At 44.3% G+C, this 21620-nt stretch overlaps 1 protein-coding gene across 2 annotated transcripts in view; it reads right to left on the reverse strand.

Moving 5' to 3' along the window:
* The window catches only part of Mylk (myosin light chain kinase), a 201552-nt gene that overhangs the window by 112264 nt on the left and 67668 nt on the right, over positions 1–21620 (reverse strand). For both annotated transcript variants that reach the window (XM_087901132.1, XM_087901131.1), the window contains exons 5-9: positions 21066–21225; positions 19783–19948; positions 17387–17405; positions 15817–16334; positions 15093–15299 (exon numbers count right to left, since the gene is read on the reverse strand). In XM_087901132.1, the coding sequence (XP_087757258.1) occupies positions 15093–15299; positions 15817–16334; positions 17387–17405; positions 19783–19948; positions 21066–21225 (1070 nt within the window). The remainder of the gene's footprint in view (positions 1–15092; positions 15300–15816; positions 16335–17386; positions 17406–19782; positions 19949–21065; positions 21226–21620) is intronic.

The raw sequence follows: 21620 nt of genomic DNA on the forward strand, positions 1-21620 counted from the left end.
AACCACAGACACTAATAGTAGGAGACTTCAACACTCCTCTCTCACCAATGGACAGGTCAATCAGACAGAAACCTAACAGAGAAATAAGAGAATTATTGGAGGTATTGAATCAAATGGACTTAACAGACATCTATAGAACATTCCACCCAAATAGGAAAGAATATACCTTCTTCTCTGCAGTGCATGGAACCTTCTCGAAAATTGCCCACATACTGGGTAACAAAGCAAACTTCCACAGATACAAAAAAATATTAGTAACCACCTGTGTCTTGTCAGACCACCATGGATTAAAGTTAGAATTCAACAACAGTGCTACCCCCAGGAAACCAACAAACTCATGGAAGTTAAACACTCAACTACTGAATCACCCCTGGGTCAAGGAAGAAATAAAGAAAGAAATTAAAGTCTTCCTTGAATTTAATGAAAATAAAGACACAACATACTCAAACCTATGGGACACTATGAAAGCAGTGCTACGAGGAAAGTTCATAGCACTAAGTGCCCAATTAAAGAAAACGGGGAAAGCACACATTGGAGACTTAACAGCACACTTGAAAGCCCTAGGAAAAAAAGAAGCTGATTCACCCAGGAGTTCTAGAAGACTGGAAATAATCAAACTGAGGGCTGAAATTAACAAATAGAAACACAGAAAACAATCCAAAGAATCAATGAATCAAAAAGCTGGTTCTTGGAGAAAATCAACAAGATTGACAAACCCCTATCCAAATTAATCAAACGGCAGAGAGAGAACATGCAAATTAATAAGATCAGAAATGAAAAGGGGGACATAACCACAGACACAGAGGAAATTCAGAGAATCATTAGATCTTACTACAAAAGCCTATATGCCACAAAGTTGGAAAATGTACAAGAAATGGACATTTTTTTAGATAAGTACCATATACCAAAGTTGAACCAAGACCAGGTGAACAATCTAAATAGACCTGTCAGTCGTGAACAATTAGAAGCTGTTATCAAAAATCTCCCTACCAAAAAAAGCCCAGGACCAGATGGTTTCAATGCAGAATTCTACCAGAACTTCCAGGAAGAGCTAATACCTATACTTCTTAATGTATTTCACAATATAGAAACAGAAGAATCATTGCCAAATTCTTTTTATGAAGCTACAGTTACCCTGATACCAAAACCACACAAAGACACAACCAAGAAAGAGAATTACAGACCAATCTCACTCATGAATATTGACGCTAAAATACTCAATAAAATACTGCCAAACCGAATCCAAGAATATATTAGAAAAATTATCCATTATGATCAAGTGGGCTTCATCCCAGAGATGCAGGGCTGGTTCAACATACGCAAATCTATCAATGTAATCCATCATATAAATAAACTGAAAGAAAAAAACATATGATCATTTAATTAGATGCTGAAAAAGCATTTGACAAAATTCAACACCCCTTTATGATAAAGGTGTTGGAGAGATTGGGTATACGAGGATCATACCTAAATATAAAAAAAGCAATATATAGTAAGCCGACAGCTTACATCAAATTGAACGGAGAGAAACTCAAAGCCATTCCACTAAAATCAGGAACACGACAAGGCTGTCCACTCTTTCCATACCTCTTCAATATAGTGCTTGAAGTTCTAGCAATAGCAATAATACAACATAAGGGGATCAAGGGGATTCAAATTGGAAAGGATGAAGTTAAACTTTCGTTATTTGCAGACGATATGATAGTGTACATAAACGACCCCAAAAACTCTACCAAAGAACTCCTACAGTTGGTAAACACCTTTAGTAATGTGGCAGGATACAAGATCAACTCCAAAAAATCGGTTGCCCTCTTATACACAAAGGATAAAGAAGCAGAGAGGGAAATCAGAGAAACATCACCTTTCATGATAGCCACAAATAGCATAAAATATCTTGGGGTAACTCTAACCAAGGAAGTGAAAGACCTATTTGACAAGAACTTTAAGTCTTTGAAGAAAGAAATTGAGGAGGATACCAGAAAATGGAAAGACCTCCCCTGCTCTTGGATTGGGAGAATCAACATAGTAAAAATGGCAATTCTACCAAAAGCAATCTATAGATTCAATGCAATTCCCATCAAAATCCCATCAAACTTCTTCACAGACCTTGAGAGAACAATAATCAAGTTTATATGGCAAAACAAAAAACCCAGGATAGCCAAAACAATCTTATACAATAAAGGAACTTCTGGAGGCATTACCATCCCTGACTTCAAACACTATTACAGAGCAACAGTATTGAAAACAGCTTGGTATTGGCATAACAACAGAGAAGTCGACCTATGGAATTGAATAGAAGACCCGGGTATTAAGCCACAAATGTATGAACACCTGATTTTCGACAAGGGAGCTAAAGGTATACAATGGAAGAAGGAAAGCATCTTTAACAAATGGTGCTGGCATAACTGGATGTCAACCTGTAGAAGAATGAAAATAGATCCATATCTATCACCATGCACAAAACTCAGGTCCAAATGGATTAAAGACCTCAACATTAATCTGACCACTTTGAACCTGATAGAAGAGAAAGTGGGAAGTAGTCTACAAGATATAGGCACAGGAGACCACTTCCTAAGCAGAACCCCAGGAGTGCAGACAATAAGAGAAACAATGAATAAATGGGACCTACTGAAACTGAGAAGCTTCTGTAAAGCAAAGGACACTGTCAGTAAGACAAAAAGGCTACCTTCGGACTGGGAGAAGATCTTCACCAACCCCTCATCAGACAAAGGTCTGATCTCCAAAATATACAAAGAACTCAAGAAACTAGACACTAAAACTCTAATTAACCCAATTAAAAAATGGGGTACTGAACTGAACAGAGAATTCTCAACAGAAGAACTTCGAATGACCAAAAGACACTTAAGGTCATGTTCAACCTCCTTAGCGATCAGGGAAATGCAAATCAAAACAACTTTGAGATATCATCTTACACCTGTCAGAATAGCCAAACTCAAAAACACCAATGATAGCCTATGTTGGAGAGGATGTGGAATGAGGGGAACACTCATCCATTGTTGGTGGGAATGCAAACTTGTGCAGCCACTGTGGAAATCAGTGTGGCGGTTTCTCAGGAAACTGGGAGTCAACCTCCCTCAGGACCCAGCAATTCCACTCTTGGGAATATACCCAAGAGATGCCCTATCATACTATAAAAGCATTTATTTGTTCAACTATGTTCATAGCAGCACTATTTGCAATAACCAGAACCTGGAAACAACCTAGGTGCCCCTCAATAAAAGAATGGTTAAAAAAGGTGTGGAACATATACACATTAGAGTTTTACTCAGCGGTAAAAAACCATGACATCTTGAATTTTGCATGCAAATGGATGGAAATAGAAAACGCTTTACTGAGTGAGGTAAGCCAGACCCAAAAAGAGGAATATGGTATGTATTCACTCACATGTGGATTCTAACCATAATTAAAGGTCTTTGAGCCTATAATTCGTGATCCTAGAGAAGCTAAATAAGAAGGTGAACCTGATGAAAATCATGTAGCTATCTGCCTGGAGATTGGAAATAGACAAGAGTCCCAGAACCTTCATCTGGCGATGGATGGAGATAGAGACAGAGACCCACATCGGAACACTGGACTTAATTCCCTAGGTCCAAACGAGAAGCAGAAGGAAAGAGAACGTGAGCAAAGAAGGCAAGACCAAAGAGAACCTTCATCTGACGATGGATGGCGATACAGACGGAGACCCACACTGGAGCACCGGACTGAGCCCCCCAAGGTCCAAATGAGGAGCAGAAGGATGAAGAAAATGAAAAAGGAAATAAGGACTGCGAGGGATGCGATCACCCACTGATACAAGGGGACGGATGTAATGAGAGTTTACCAAGGCCAGTAGGACTGGAACTGAACGAGGACGCGATCCAACCAGATTCTCTGAATGTGGCCGGATTCTCTGAATGTGGCTGGCCCGGAGTCTTTCTGAAAAGCCATTGACAATGACACTGGGACTTGTTTCCTCTGCATATACTGAATTTTTCGGATCCAGTCTGTCTGGACACTCACCTTCCTGGACCTGGAGGGAGGAGGGAGGAACTTGAACTTCCCACAGGGCAGGAAACCCTGACTGCTCTTAGGGATGGAGAGGGAGGAGGAGAGGGAGTGGGGGGAGTGGGAGGGTGTTGGGAGGAGGGGCGGAAATGGAAACTTTTATAATTTAATAAAATTACTTTAAAAAAAAAAGATTGTGTTCCTAGCTGACTTGAATTAGAAAAACAGTATCTTTGATAAGGCAAGCAATGCAAGGATGGCGTTTGGCACAAGCCTTGCCTGCAGAACATTCACAGAGAGCATTTGCTACTTTTGTCAAATGGAAGTTGTGTGTAGAAACTCTGCTTGGAGGAAGTAGAGTTTAGTGTGAAAGAGTAGAGGCGTACAGGAAGAGCTCCCAAGAAGAGAGTAACCAAGAAGGATGGGGGAAGAGGAAAGACGGGGGCACGGGGGGGCACAGAGTCATCCCTGCTGGCTAAGTTCTCCACGGAGGATGGAAGGGGTTGAAGAGATGTGTGAGTAAAGGAAAGAGCCTTTCTGCAGTTAGAGGAAGGAGAAAAGACAGGGCTGGTGAGGATGCTAAATCACGTGCACAGCACAGATTGTGTCTTGGTAAAGTATTTGCCAAGAATGAATGGGACATTTGTAGTCTGGAGAGGTTGCAAGATTAGTGGACATCTTAAGAAGAGAGGGGACTGCAATGCACTCCTAGAAGGGCAGAGAAAAACAAAAACAAAAAAACCAACGTCTGTAATCTACTCCATTAAAGCAGAGAGAATGTCATCACAGAGATTCTAGGTTAAGCTTTCCAGAACTCTGGATATTAACCAAGGCGTGAGAAACCCAAACCGCATCTCTCTGAGCTCAGCTGCATCTTGGGAAGGACAGCAGGCTCTGTGGTCTTTGAACTCTCATTCCCTTCATCCCAGCTCTTGGCAGCTTTGAAAACCAGAAGCAACTATGGAACTTGTGAAAATGAACTGTTTGGCAGGGGTTGAGGGGGGGGGTCAGAGCTCCCGAGAACCACAGCCCCAAGAGAATCATCATCCCTGCCTGGTTCCAGCAGCTCCTTTGGCTCCACCTCCAGCACTGTCTGCTTTGACCTGACTCAGAGCTTGGTCTATGCGAACCACTTTATCCCCAAGGTATATGTAAAAAAGCAATTATTTAACATCACTGCTACTGAGGCAGCAATATCAGCTGGGGCTAGTAAGAGTCTGACCAATAAAAACTTACGAGGGAAAACTGGGAAGAGGTCCACGGCTATCAAACCCCGACATGTTTTCAGCATACACAAAGCTCTGTGTATGCTCAAGTCCAACCTGAGAGGCCCTGCTTTCACCTCTGACTGGTCTGGGGACTTGGTGCCAGCAGGGAATAACGGCTAAGTTGAGCTGTGAGCTTTCAGCAGTAGAATGAAGATTTACTTAAACACATGCAGAATCCCTCATCCAAGGCTGGAAGACACACTGGTCCAAGGCATTTCCTTAACTTATTCGCATGCAACTGTTACTTCAGTCATCAAGATGATGGAATGGAGATGACGTTGGACACATGGTAAGTATTCTGGTGCCACCAATGTCCCCGAGGTTCCCATGCACTGGGTCCTCGGCTTTCTGGGTTATGGTGGACCCTATGGGTGGGGTCTAGTGGAAGGAAGTTAGGCCACTGGGGGAGTGTCCTTTTGGGGGATATTGGAATTCTGGTCAGTCATCTTTGGCTTTACTCCCTGGTTTCCATGAGGTGGGGGCCCTCCTCCATCACACACTCCCTGGCAGGCTTTGTCACCACAGGACCAAAAGTAGCACAGTCAGACTGTGGACTGAATCCTCAAACTGTGAGCCAAAATAACCTTTGCCCCTTTAGGTTATTGTGTCAGGAATTTGATCACAGGGACAGAAAGCTAACTCAGCCAGACTTTGCAGAATAGGAGGGAACAACTAAAGATCATATGTTTAATTAAGGACTTGTATTCCAAATATATAAAGAACTCTTAAAACTCTGCATCAACAACAAAATTGACCCAATTAAAAAATGGGCAAAGATGTTTCACTAGATTTTGGCAAACACACACACACACACACACACACACACACACACAAACCGCAAACAACTAAAAAGCACATGACATATCCTCAGAGTTAATCATCTGAGGAAAGCAAGTCAGAATCCCAGAGAGACAAGTGAGATATGGAAGGTAACGTGCTGGTGTGTGGGGAAACTGGAACACTTGTGCATTGCTGGTGGAGCAAAAATGGTCCGCTGCTTCCTCAAAGGGCAACACAGCATCACGTCATGACTCAACAGTTCCACAGGCATTGGAAAGCCCTTGCACACAATGGTCACACAGACAGCCCCATCCCTGGAAGAGCTAATGGCCGCTGAGGGAGGGAGAGACCGTTTTCTCCTGACAAGAGCCTCCTGATAGATTTCTCAGTCCTAAGTGGTCCTCCTTAAACACATGTGCCTACAGGTAATATTAACTGGACTAAGTAAGTGTGTGTGTGTGTGTGTGTGTGTATAAACAATAATACTTATAAAAGAATATGTCATGAATTAGAGGAGTGATGGGGTTCATGGGAGGAGTTGGAGCAGAAGAGGGTGGGGTATAAATGCGTAAATGCAGTGAACTCATGTAAGAAATCTTTAAAAATTAAAGTAAAAAATGCCTGGAAAGTAGAAGCACACTGAACACTCATCTTCTGATGACGGAACAAACACAACAAGTTGATGTAGACAATAGAAGTTATTTATTCAGCTATACAGGTAATAAAGTGCTGGCTTCAACGAAGACAAAACTTGGAAACATTCTTCTAAGATAAAGAAATCATTCACAAAAAAACCACTCATTATAATTCCACTGATACAAAATGTTCAGAATAGACAAATCCATAGAGATAGAAAATAAATAATGGGTACTGGGGCTGAAGCTGGGGCCAAGGGAACAGCAATGTCTGATGATCTAAATTTAGATGGTGGCAATAGACATACAATTCTGTGAATGTGTTAAAATCAGTTGAATCCCAAACTCCCAAGGGTGACTTTCATGCTACATGAATTGTGTCACAAATTGCCTACCACACAAACCAACAACAATAACATCAAAATGATAGAGAGCTGGTAAGAAACAAGCTACCCCAAGATGGAAATAAAAAAAATGTTCTCTCTAAAATGTAGACAAATTCACAGCAGACAAATCCAGAGGAGAATCTAGGCTCTCCAGACATCACGTTCACCTTTGGTAGCCCTGAAGACACACATCTATCCCATAACAAGACGTGGAGCCTGGACCAGCTAACAAAGTAAGAGCTCCTGGGCCCGACATCACTACCGGCAGGTACTCCATCTCCGAAAGGAAGAGATAACATTCCTTGTAAAGAAATTCACCAGCACAGTAACATCTCAGTAAAGAGGCCAGCAAAGGAGCTGGAGAGATGGCTCAGCAGTTAGGAGCACTGGCTGCTCTTCCAGAGGACCCAGGTTCAGTCCCCAGTACCTATGGCAGATGGCTCACTGCATGTAAATCTAGCTCCTGAGGCTCCTGACACCCTCTTCTACTGAGCTATTTCCTGGGGAGACTTTCAGATACACCCAAAAGCAGACAGAGTAATGTAGTGAGTCCCTGTGAAGATGTCACTCACTTCCATTTTTATAGACCAATATTGTTTTCTGAATAGCCTTGCCTAGGCTGCCCAAGTGTGAACTATTTTTAGGGCAAATACAAGAAATCACATATGCGTCACTAGAGAATAAGTTAAGAATAAATATTGAGAAATTCATCACAACCTTAAATAGCACCCTGTGTCTAATATCTTGTCAATGTCTACATTTTTCGGATCTCTCACAAAAACTTTGAAAGATTGTTTTAGTCAGAATTGTACTAAGTCCACAAACTATCAATAGATATTATTTATAACTTAATTTAAATATTTTGTACCTTGTCTCTGTGTTTCTCTCCCTCCCTCTCTCCTTCTTTCCCTCTCTTTCTACTTTCCTTATAATCCACTTGTTAAAATAACCTGGCAAAGGTTGTTGATACTATAGGATCTCCCAAGTGTATTCTACTTGGTGATTCTACTCCTGGGGTTTTTGTTTAATAGGTTTATCAATGGTTTGACATGGACCTAGGGCCCACAATCATGCATTATGTATTTAAAAGGGAAATTTTTAAAATTAAATTTACTTAGCGTGTGTGGATGTCTGTGTGCATGTGTGTGCATGTACAGTGCATATGGCATAGCAAGGATGTGGGAGTCAGGGGACAATGGTGGGAGTTGCTTCTTTTCTCCCACAGTGTGTGTCCTGGGGATTGAACTCAGATCATCAGCCTTGGCAACAAGCTCCTTTGCCCACTGTGTCCTCTCACCAGCCCAAGGGAGAAATTTTATAGAAAACCAAATGGAAACGTAGACTGACTGACTCCCTCCCTCTTCTTTTGTTCTGGGGTCAGAGATCAAAACCCAGAACTCATGCAAGCTACACAAGCACTCTACAGCTGAGCTGCCTGTTCAGGACAATTTATCACGGCTTCTCTGTAACAGCGGGAAAACGACAACAACAGAGACAGTCAACACAATGAGAAGATGCCAAAATTATCCATGTCCACTCTCACAATAGTACATGGCTACTAAACATTATGCCTTCAAAAGTATTAAACAAGAGCTAGCCCATCCCACCTTTCACCCAGGAACCCCTTCCTTTATTCTTCCCTTCCTCCTCGGGGCCATAAAATCACCCAACTCAACCGGCTTGCATGCTGGGACTGGGCTGGAATTGCAACCCGGCAGGAGGGAGTTCCTGCGTTTCAATAGCCTGCCAGTGAAAAGGTAGGACCTGTATCAGCTCAGCAAGATTCCTGGCCAGGAAGGGGCACTGATCCTCTAGCAGAAGATTCATCATTGGGGTGAGTTTGCTCTGACCCGCGAAAGAAGCCCGGCAAGGAGGAGCTTGGATAAACTGGATAGAGGTAGTGCAGAAACTAAGAGACCATGTATGCAAGCCCAGACTACTATACACAGCCAAGCTATCGTTCACTATCAATGGAGAAAACAAAATATTCCAGGATAAAAACAAATTTAAACAATACGTAGCCACAAATCCAGCCTTACAGAAAGTAATAAAAGGAAAATCGCAACCCAAGGAATCTAACATAGTCAACAATGCCTACAATAACTCAGACATCTAGCGACCTTTCACAAGCACGACCCAAAGAAGGGAAACACACAAACTAACTCTACTACACACACACACACACACACACACACACACACACACACACAGACACTAACCAGCGTTAACAACCACTGGTCATTAATATCACTTAATATCAACGGACTCAACTCACCTATAAAAAGGCACAGATTAAGAGATTGGATATGAAAACAGGATCCAACATGCTGCTGTTTACAAGAAACACACCTCAACCACAAAGACAGACATCTACTCAGAGTAAAGGCTTGGGAAAAGGTTTTTCAAGCAAATGGACCTAAAAAACAAGCAGGTGTGGCCATTCTAATTTCCAACAAAATTGACTTCAAACTAAAATCAACCAGAAGAGATGGAGATGGACATTTTATACTCATAACAGGAACAATTCATCAAGAGGAAGTCTCAATCCTGAATATCTATGCCCCTAATATAAAAGCACCCACTTATGTAAAAGAAAACTTCTAGAACTCAAGGCAGTCACCAAACCACACACACTAATAGTAGGAGACTTCAACACACCTCTCTCACCAATGGACAGGTCAATCCGACAGAAACCTAACAGAGAAATAAGAGAATTAATAGAGGTAATGAATCAAATGGACTTAACAGATATCTATAGAACATTCCACCCAAGTAGGAAAGAATATACCTTCTTCTCTGCAGTGCATGGAACCTTCTCGAAAATTGCCCACATACTGGGTAACAAAGCAAACTTTCACAGATACAAAAAAATATTAGTAACCACCTGTGTCTTGTCGGATCACCATGGAATAAAGTTAGAATTCAACAATAATTCTAACCCCAGAAAGCCTACAAACTCATGGAAGCTGAACAGTCAACTACTGAATCACCCCTGGGTCAAGGAAGAAATAAAGAAAGAAATTAAAGTCTTCCTTGAATTTAATGAAAATAAAGACACAACATACTCAAACCTATGGGACACAATGAAAGCAGTGGCTACAAGGAAAGTTCATAGCACTAAGTGCCCAATTAAAGAAAACAGAGAAAGCACACATTGGAGATTTAACAGCACACCTGAAAGCTCTGGAAAAAAAAAGAAGCAGACTCACCCTGGAGGAGTAGAAGACTGGAAATAATCAAACTGAGGGCTGAAATCAACAAAATAGAAACATAGAAAACAATCCAAAGAATCAATGAAACAAAAAGCTGGATCTTGGAGAAAATCAACAAGATTGACAAACCCCTAGCCAAACTAATCAAACAGCAGAGAGAGAATACGCAAATTGATAAGATCAGAAATGAAAAGGGGGACATAACCACAGACACAGAGGAAATTCAGAGAATCATTAGATCTTACTACAAAAGCCTATATGCTACAAAATTGGAAAATGTACAAGAAATGGACTTGTTTTTAGATAAGTACCATTTACCAAAGTTAAATCAAGACCAGGTAAACAATCTAAATAGACCTGTTAGTAGTGAAGTAATAGAAGCTGTTATCAAAATCCTCCCTACCAAAAAAAGTCCAGGACCAGATGGTTTCAATGCAGAATTCTACCAGAACTTCCAAGAAGAGCTAATACCTATACTCCTTAATGTATTCCACAATATAGAAACAGGAGAGTCATTGCCAAATTCTTTTTATGAAGCTACAGTTACCCTGATACCAAAACCACATAAAGACACGACCAAGAAAGAGAATTACAGGCCAATCTCACTCATGAACATTGATGCAAAAATCTTCAACAAAATACTGGCAAACCGAATCCAAGAACACATTAGAAAAATTATCCATTATGATCAAGTAGGCTTCATCCCAGAGATGCAGGGCTGGTTCAACATACACAAATCTATCAATGTAATCCATCATATAAATAAACTGAAAGAAAAAAAACATATGATCATTTAATTAGATGCTGAAAAAGCATTTGACAAAATTCAACACCCCTTTATGATAAAGGTGTTGGAGAGACTGGGGATACAAGGATCATACTTAAATGTAATAAAAGCTATTTACAGCAAGTTGACAGCTAATATCAAATTGAATGGAGATAAACTCAAAGCCTTTCCACTAAAATCAGGAACACGACAAGGCTGTCCACTCTCTCCATACCTCTTCAATATAGTGCTTGAAGTTCTAGCAATAGCAATAATACAACATAAGGGGATCAAGGGGATTCGAATTGGAAAGGAAGAAGTTAAACTCTCGTTATTTGCAGATGATATGATAGCATACATAAGTGACCCCCAAAACTCTACCAAAAAACTCCTACAGCTGATAAACACCTTTAATAATGTGGCAGGGTACAAGATCAACTCCAAAAAATCAGTTGCCCTCCTATACACAAAGGATAAAGAAGCAGAGAGGGAAATCAGAGAAACTTCACCTTTCACGATAGCCACAAGTAGCATAAAATATCTTGGGATAACTCTAACCAAGGAAGTGAAAGACCTATTTGGTGTGGGAGAATTGTCTGTATTCTGTCAATCATATTTTAATAAAACGCTGATTGGCCAGGCAGACAGTATAGGCAGGAAAGCCAGACAGGAAGTAGGGGTGGAGCAAAGAGACTGGGAGTATTCTGGAAGCAGAAGCTCCCTCTGTCACTCCTGCGCAGACCACCGAAGAGGCAGCATGTAACTTGCCCAGCTGAGAAAGGTACGGAGCCATGTGGCTAATGTAGATAATGGGGTAACATAAGTTATAAGAGTTAACAAGAAGCCTGACCTAATGGGCCAATCAGTTTATAACCTTATGGAGTCCTGTGTGTGATTTTTCTTTGGGATTTGCCGGTTGTGGGGTACCGGGCGGGACGGAAACTCCAACAAGTCGGCCCCCTCATGTTACACCTATTTGACAAGAACTTTAAGTCTTTGAAGAAAGAAATTGAGGAGGATACCAGAAAATGGAAAGACCTCCCTTGCTCTTGGATTGGGAGAATCAACATAGTAAAAATGGCAATTCTACCAAAAGCAATCTATAGATTCAGTGCAATCCCCATCAAAATCCCATCAAACTTCTTCACAGACCTTGAGAGAACAATAATCAAGTTTATATGGCAAAACAAAAACCCAGGATAGCCAAAACAATCTTATACAATAAAGGAACTTCTGGAGGCACTACCATCCCTGACTTCAAACTCTATTACAGAGCTACAGTATTGAAAACAGCTTGGTATTGGCATAACAACAGAGAAGTCGACCTATGGAATTGAATAGAAGACCCGGGTATTAAGCCACAAATGTATGAACACCTGATTTTCGACAAGGGAGCTAAAGGTATACAATGGAAGAAGGAAAGCATCTTTAACAAATGGTGCTGGCATAACTGGATGTCAACCTGTAGAAGAATGAAAATAGATCCAAATCTATCACCATGCACAAAACTCAAGTCCAAATGGATTAAATACCTCAACATTAATCTGACCACTTTGAACCTGATAGAAGAGAAAGTGGGAAGTAGTCTACAAGACATAGGCACAGGAGGCCACTTCCTAGGTAGAACCCCAGTAGCACAGACAATAAGAGAATCAATGAATAAATGGGACCTCCTGAAACTGAGAAGCTTCTGTAAAGCAAAGGACACTGTCAGTAAGACAAAAAGGCTACCTTCGGACTGGGAGAAGATCTTCACCAACCCCTCATCAGACAAAGGTCTGATCTCCAAAATATACAAAGAACTCAAGAAACTAGACACTAAAACTCTAATTAACCCAATTAAAAAATGGGGTACTGAACTGAACATAGAATTCTCAACAGAAGAACTTCGAATGGCCAAAAGACACTTAAGGTCATGCTCAACCTCCTTAGTGATCAGGGAAATGCAAATCAAAACAACTTTGAGATATCATCTTACACCTGTCAGAGTAGCTAAACTCAAAAACATCAATGATAACCTATGCTGGAGAGGATGTGGAGTGAGGGGAACACTCATCCATTGTTGGTGGGAATGCAAACTTGTGCAGCCACTGTGGAAATCAGTGTGGCGGTTTCTCAGGAAACTGGGAGTCAACCTCCCTCAGGACCCAGCAATTCCACTCTTGGGAATATACCCAAGAGATGCCCTATCATACTACAAAAGCATTTGTTCAACTATGTTCATAGCAGCACTATTTGCAATAACCAGAACCTGGAAACAACCTAGGTGCCCCTCAATAGAAGAATGGTTAAAAAAGGTGTGGAACATATACACATTAAAGTTTTACTCAGCGGTAAAAAACAATGACATCTTGAATTTTGCATGCAAATGGATGGAAATAGAAAACACTTTACTGAGTGAGGTAACCCAGACCCAAAAAGAGGAATGTAGTATGGACTCATTCATAAGTGGATTCTAACCATAGTTAAAGGTCTTTGAGCCTATAATTCGTGATCCTAGAGAAGCTAAATAAGAAGGTGAACCTGAAGAAAATCATATAGTTATCCTCCTGGGTATTGGAAGTAGACAAGATTGCCAGGCAAACTTGGGTGCACGGGGGGTGGGGTGTGTAAGTAAGGGGAGATGATTAGAGAGAAGGGAGAAGGGGAGGATGGGGGATAGCTTGAGGGAATGGGATGCGGGGGAGGGAGGAAGGATGGATATGGGAGCAGGGAAGTATATATCTCAACTAAGGGAGCCATTTTAGGGTTTGCAAGAGACTTGATTCTAGAGGGGTTCCCAGGTCCAAGCAGAGGTCCCCAGATTGTTCCCTGGGCAGCAGAGGAGTGGGTGCCTGAACTGGCCTTAGCCCATAACCATACTGATGAATATTTTGCATATCACCATAGAACCTTCATCTGGCTATGGATGGGGATAGAGACAGAGACCCACATTGGAACACAGGATTTAACTCCCTAGGTCCAAATGAGAAGCAGAAGGAGGGAGAACGTGAGCAAGGAAGTCAGGATCAGAGGGAACCTTCATTTGACGATGGACAGAGATAGAGACAGAGACCCACATTGGAGCGCTGGACTGAGCCCCCAAGGTCCAAATGAGGAGCAGAAGGAGGGAGAACATGAACAAGGAAGCCAGGACCGCGAGGGGGGCAATCACCCACTGATACAAGGGGACTGATCTAATGAGAGCTCACCAAGGCCAGCTGGACTGGGACTGAACGAGCATGTGATCAAACAGGATTCTCTGAATGTGGCTGACATGGGGGCTGTCTGAGAAGCCATTGATAATGGCACTGGGTCTTGTTTCGTCTGCATGCACTGGCTTTTTGGGATCCTAGTCTGTTTGGATGCTCACCTTCCTAGACCTGGAAGGAGGGGGAGGAACTTGAACTACCCACAGGGCAGGAAACCCTGACTGCTCTTAGGACTGGAGAGGGAGGAGGAGAGGGAGTGGGGGGAGTGTGAGGGTATTGAGAGGAGGGGAGGAAGTGGAAATTTTTATAAATTACTAATAATAAAAAAAACAAAAAAAGTATTAAACAAGATAGAGGAGGTTTGCGTGACATGAGTGAATTAGAATAGAAAGGAGGATTCAGACAAGCACAAAGCTGATTTTGTTTAAAAGGCTTTAAAATATTTATTTTGGAGCCAGAAGATTATATATGGTTTAAATCCTGCACGATGAACACAGATTGCTTCTATAAACAGACGTTAAACAAGCATAAAGGCGTGGACCCATGGTCTGGTGGTTCTTTAAGCCTGCGTATTTAGTGAGTGCTCCATCTCTGTGGTTAGCGCTGAGTCAGGGCACTACTGGGACAGCCGAGGAACCTAAAAGAATATAGCAGGGAATGCCTGTGCTGAGGTGGCTCTGCGATAAACATCTGATTAAGAATCAGGGGGTGGGAGCGGTGACTTTTCCCTTGGCCTGTAGGTAAGAATGACAGTTGCCAACTAGGGTGTGGAGCTGTAGGACCTGAACTGCCTGAGGCACGGAATGACCTATGAAAGTCACCACACCAAGAATCCACCTCTGTACTCACGGTCCACCAGGAGGGTCCAGCTGCAGGACACATGGCCAAGGCTATTGGACGCTGTACAGCTGTATCTCCCACTGTCCCTCATCCGGGCTCTCCGCAGGCAGAGGTAATGGGACACACCATCTTCATAAATCTCAACGATGCCTTCTCGTCTCCTCACAGGGATGCCTTCCAGGAACCAGGCCACTTCAGGCTTGGGTATCCCTGAAACTACAGGGCCGTGCTTGGAACATGCGCCCTCAGGGAGCACTGCATGCTTCTAGGGTGGGGTGGGGAGAGACTGACAGGAGGAAGAACTCAGGCTGCGCAGGAACTGATTTCCTACTTCCAAGTCTGCCTCTTTTCCTGGGATCCTGCACTCCTCGCTGAGTAAATGTCCAGTGAGAGACAGGGTCTTGAGGTGGGGGATAGCAGGGGTGATGAGTCAGCTCTCCAGGGGAGACAGGGACAGGAAAAGAAGGACAAAGAAGTAGGGGCTTGCAGTGTGTTTGTGGGGATGGGTGAGTTAAAGCATAGGACCAATGCTCTATTCCGTAAGGAGTAATGGGCCACTCTAGGGTTTTAGAGACTGGGCACTTCCCAAGAGAAGACCCGGAAAAGTAGCTTCCCAAGGGACCTATTTTAAGGCGATGCACAGACACAGAGGCGCACACTGATGTGCTGACGGAAAGGAGTGGCCGTCCAGGGGCTACATTTTGGGACCCAGCACCCAAGCATCACTACTCACCCTCACAGACGAACTTGACTGTCTGATCTTCGGTGACTTCTCGGCTTTGGGGCTGACTCTCAAATCTGGGGAATGATGACTCCCTTTGGCTCTCTATGGGGATGTTCCTGGTGACAGACTTGTTCCCAGTTGGGCCTCCCAGGCCACAGTGTCGGGTAGGGAGCATGGCTTGCTGAGGGGCAGCCAGACTTTTCCTCTGTTCCTCAGAAGGAGAGAAGGCCCCAAGGCCCGGCACTCTGGCTTCTGGCTGGACTTTGGCAGCCTGCAGGGTGATGGTGCTGGACGTCTTCTGTAAGACTGAGGACTGCAGGGCCTTTCTGGGAGCCTCCTCACACAGCTTCAGCTTGGGCTCCTGCGGGGACTTCAGGTGGCTGTTTGTGGCCCAGGCTGAGGAGACACTCCTCTGGGGGCTTGAGCAGTTCTTACTTTCGGCCACAGTATCTAGGTCCTTGGAGATCCCATTAGTCACCTCCTTCCTGGTGTCTGGACTGGGGGCCTTGGTTCCTCTCAAAAATGACCTGTACGGTGATGAGGGCCAGGAGGAGAGAGAGAAAAGGACACGGTGGTCAGTGGGTTACTTGTAAATGTCACCATGGCACATATGCCAAGTATCACAAAGCCCACAGATGAAGGCTAAAGCAAAGTATTACAGCTTGTTCCACATCCCACTTCAGAGCTTAGGGGCCATGCAAGACCCTCCCTGTCCTTTGCTTCCCCCCATAGCCTGTGCATCGATACATCTCTCTTCCCTGGGGCTCTGGAGCTCAAACCGATCATCTTCCCTTGCTCACAAAGCCCCTTTCTGATCCAATCCTAAGTAGCCACTGCAGTCAGCCATTTAAAGACATAAATTGCATTATATCACTTGAAGCTCAAGGAGGTTTCAGCTTCCCACTCTATTAAGGATAAAGCTGAGCATCACAGTGGCACCGAGTCCCAGCTGCCTCTTGCTACACAAGCCACTGACGGCCAAACCACCATGCGACAGCCAGGAGAGGGTTACTGGGGCCCCACAGGGGGCTTTCCTTAGAATGTGTCCTCCCAAGCTTTCATCACCTGCTTCTGCTACACTTCCCGGGTCTGAGTTCAAATGTGGATGTTTCAGAAAGGGTCTTCTCAACCCAGGAGTGAAATTGGTCTCCCTCTGTCATTCTTCACAGAGAGCTGTCATTTCACATGTGAGGCAGTGAAAGCCCTTCTCTACAGTGGGTGGTCTGTTCTCCCATGTCCTGACATCTCTGTGCCTCACATCCACAAGGGAAGAAAGCAACCACGACTGTGCCCCAGAGGACCAAGTGCATTATGATCTGTGATAACAAGGAAGTTACCCTAAGTGGGGCTTGCTTTGGAAGACACCAAGGGGATACCGAGGCACCGAGTGCTCTGAGAATTTCCACACTGACAACAAATACCACAGGAGGGCCAAGCAAAGCACGCCAGATAAAGCGACCCCAAGCCAATCCTTGCTTTCTACACAATGCCTTGAAAATTCCGAGCATTTCCACTGCTATTGCTGTGTGGAGTATTTTAAGATGGAAAAAAAAGTAACAATTATGAAGAAAAGACGTACCTTGTTGCACTGTCCAAACCTGGAAGAGGGCAGAAAGACAGTGGATTACTTTCGACGCCAAGCAGAGACAATGATAAGGTAACATTGTTTCCATTTACTGAAGAGCTCCCCTGCGTGGGGCTTGCAGTGGGCTGAGAAATCTTTCTCGCACTAGAAATATTTCCCGGCTTTTCCAACAGCAGCTGGGTCTGAGGGCACTGACTCCCTCCCCCTCTCCAAACAGAGGGAAGCATAGTCAACAAGGCAAGTCACGGAACACACCTACTAATGAAGGTGCCAGACCGGGGCTTTCACAGTTACCTTCAGCCTTCAAAATCACACCCAACCCAACAAAGTCCACTTTGGGCAGATAGATGCTTTAGAAACATAAAAAGGAAGTGACATTTTATTCTTCCAGGAAGTATAAATACATTCTTTTCTTACCAAGCCTATCTGGTGCTTTTTAAATTTTATCACGGAAAATTCCAAAACATATCCCAGTAGAAAGGTGGACATTACAAGCCCTGAAAGTCACCAGCATGGTAAGGAAAGAGCATCCTACCAGTCCTGTCAGTCTCCTTTTGTCTTATTCTGTTTCTTTGTTTTTGGATACTTTCAAACAAATCCCAGCAGTGTACACTTTTGTCATCAAGTATATTAAGAGGGAGTAGTTTTGAAATGTAAAGGTATGGAAAATCAAGGATGGGTGGCTCAACCTTGCTGCAGAGGCCTGCCACAGGTCCCGACTCATAGGGAGTGGCCAAGTTACATCCTTGCATCAGAACTGGGGTTTCTTGTTTTAACTGTATCTGGTGGAACAGAAATACTAGTGTATGTGATACACAGAATGTGTCAGGGTGGTTCTGTGAAACATGTTTCAGTTAAATATGTTTATATACACAAGTTTCTGTGAACTGCCAAAACATTTAAATCAAAATAAAGGGATGTTAAGTAGATGATAGATAGATAGATAGATAGATACATAGATACATAGATAGATACATAGATAGACAGATAGATTGATAGACAGAGCAAGAAGGCATAGTTTCTCAGGAAAGGAGGGAGATACAAAAGGGAAAACTCATAGGCAGAAAAGGGGAAGAGAGGAGGAGGAAGGTGACGAGGTCACTTCCCCTTCTGATTTCAGTGACCAGTGAGATCTGTGAGCACTGGGGTTTGCCAGACTCCTCCCCATGCACACGCTCAGGTTTCCCCAGGCTGGACTTGGGAAAGGCAAGAGAACTGTAAGCGGGCTATTCGGAGAGGCTGACACAGAAGAACTGGCAGGTGCGGAGGATGAAAGCGAGGCAGGGGAGCTATTGCTGACAAGTCCAGTCTGGCGAGGAGGATCCTGGATAGAAAAAGTTGCGTTGAGGGAGCATCTTGTCAGGTCTAAGAAACTCAGGATAAATGGCCTAGGTGCCTATTAGCACACCAAAGTGCATACTGGCCCCCAGGCTCACTCAGGACCTCTCAGCTCCCCCACATACACACCCTGCCTCTCCCCTAAATCTCTGGAGCTCATGCGCTTCCCTTCCCCCAGCTTCTCTTTCCTATACAACCCTGCCGTTTTGACCATGTACCCTCTTGGTCCTCTCTCTCGGTCTCCTTTGCTCCTTCTAGACTATCTTCCTCTCTCACTTTCCCCATCTCATTCATGGCCTGGTTTTGTCGGCTGCTCATGCTCAGTTTACTACTTTCTCTCTCCACTCTAGACTCTTCCAGATGCCTCGGGCCATATTCTCCCTCATATCTACAATGAAAACCTGCTGGAGGAAGTATTACAGCTTGCATTTACCCGCCTACTAGGGCGTGGCCTCTTATACTATTTATGGGACAGCCAAAGGTGCATGGACCCCTTATTGCTCGTTCCCCTTGCTCGCTCCGTTCCTGCTGGCTGCTCTTCTGGATTGCGTGATTCCACCAGTCAAGTGGAAGATTCTGATTTGCGAGTTTACCCCTTAATAAATGACTATCGATTTCTCGATTCTGAGCTAGTGTGGTATTTCTTTTCAGCGCCTGACCGCCATAACCAAAACCTCCTCCACCATGCCGTGGAGCGGTCACGTCGCCAGTTTACACACATCTGATTTGAGGGACACATGGACAGGCCAGAGCTCAGGCAGGCACAACGGCAGAGCATAGGCAGCACCTCCTTCCCCAAGGGTCAGAGACAGGAAAAGGCTACCTGAGATAGGAAAAGGACAGAAGACATGGGACAGGGCCTAGTTAGGGACACAGATGAAGGAGATAGACAGCTCGGAGCATATTCCTCGGGGCCTGGTCTGTGCTGCTAGCCCATCCCTTTTCTTCTAAAGATGCACAGTTATCCAAGTGTGTCACACAAATATCTACAAGAGAGATGAGGAAGAGCTTCCTCTAGGAGGGTCCCTCTGCATCAGCCACCCGCCCAGTACCTGGGATGGAGAGCTCGGCTGACATGGAGGCTTTCCCTGACCCATTCACCGCCATGCACGTGTATGTGCCCAGGTCATCCTGAGTGACCTCATGGATTTCCAGGATCTGCATACCATTCTTCTCTGACATAGATAGGCGGGCACTTGGCTGCAATGGGACATTTCCCTATAAGTAGCAAGAGGGGAGCTTGGTTACAGGAGCCTGCTCTCTTTATGACCCAGTTATCTTGCCTCCCACCAGTCCTACGGGATGGACACCAGGGCTTGATTGATGATTGGTGTGGAAGGGCCCCACCCACCATGCATGGGTCAGGCTGTCCCGGGGTAGGTGGTCCTGGTGTGTATGAAACATGGAACTAAACAAGCTAGAAAGAGCAAGGCAGTTATCAGCGTTCTATGCCTCGGCTCCTGTCTCCAGGTTCCTGCTCTGACTTCTTTCAGTGACGTGGTAGCCGAATTCAAAGAAAATCTTCACCTTGCTTTTGGTCATGGTATTTAACACAGCAACAGAAAAGATGATGAAGCCAGCACCTACTTGAGCACTCGGGCTTGGAGCCACTGTGTGGAAACAGCCTCGAAAGACCTGCGCTTCTCTGAAGGAGGGGGTATGAAAGGCTTTCTATACGGTCCACTTCAGTTTATCTTTGCCGCCCTTTCTGAGGACAAGTTCGGAAGGATCAAGATGTAGGTAAAAGGAGTTCTGTCACTCATTCCACTCAAGATTTTCTTCTCTGAAAAAAAGTCTATTCTCTCTCTGGCCTTGACCCCTCCTGACATCCCCTAATGTCCTGCTCCGTCCCCAGCTTTCTCAGCACCTGGCACTGCTAGCTCCTCTGCCTCTCGTTCACTTGGCCCAGTTCTGAGCCGTTGGTAAGGCACTTCCACATGGAAGCTAGCTAGTGCCACTAGCTCGTCGAGGCGTTATTCCTACATCAAAAATAAGGAGACTGGGTTCCAAGAGCTAGGGGACTTGTCTAGCATCATGAACCATGGAACTGTTGCCTGAAAACTACCACCTCAATTCAAATTCTCTCTCTTGAGATGCCTGGTCTGTCTTTATACCACGGCTTTACGCTGTTTGGTGAGTGGGAGGATAAGAGGACCAAGTAACAGGGGGAGCAATGGAACAGAAGTGTCCCTATCACACCTACTGAGAGCATTGGGGAGATGCCTGGGACCGAAACGAAAAGAACCAACCAGAAAGCCAGATTCCCACTAGTCCCAGGGTTTTAAGATCTCTGACTTCTTGGCCAGGGTCGGAGTCTGGGCAGACAAAACGTTACCTTGAGCCAGGTGACCTGTGGTGGAGGCCGGCCAGTGACCTTGCAGGAGAATCGCCCCATCTGCCCTTCTTTGACCACAGCTCGGCCCAACTTCGTGGCAAACTTTGGTGGGCACTCGCCCCAGATGCTAGGACGGGTCTCCCCTACTGCGGATGAAAATCTGTTCCCAGAAAGAAATCATCCGAAAATCCAGACTTAGGGTAGCAATTTGATTCTTTCCCTCCTTCCTAAGTTGTTAAAATTATGGCCAGAAATCTCTCAGGGGTTATTTGCCCAACTCTGTGCCTCAAATGTGTCCTCTTGTCTCCTCTGGATAATCGGTGGCACTAGAATATGTCACCTCCACCACATGGAAATGCAACCATGTGGCATTTACTAGTCTCCCTCAAACCTGAGTTCTACTGAGGTTCCTCTGCGTGGGCCCAGCATTCTGTCTAGGTGCAGAAGATGCAGGAGATGGAGCTGCACAGCAGAGGAAGCTCCTCGAGGACAATGTGAGAGCTCTAGTTTGTCCAAGAACATCTGCACTGAACGTCCCTTTGTTGAGCAATAAGT

Source organism: Myodes glareolus, chromosome 2 (genome assembly GCF_982192425.1).
Source record: "Myodes glareolus chromosome 2, mMyoGla1.1, whole genome shotgun sequence".
In the NCBI taxonomy this organism is placed as follows: Eukaryota; Metazoa; Chordata; class Mammalia; order Rodentia; family Cricetidae; genus Myodes; species Myodes glareolus.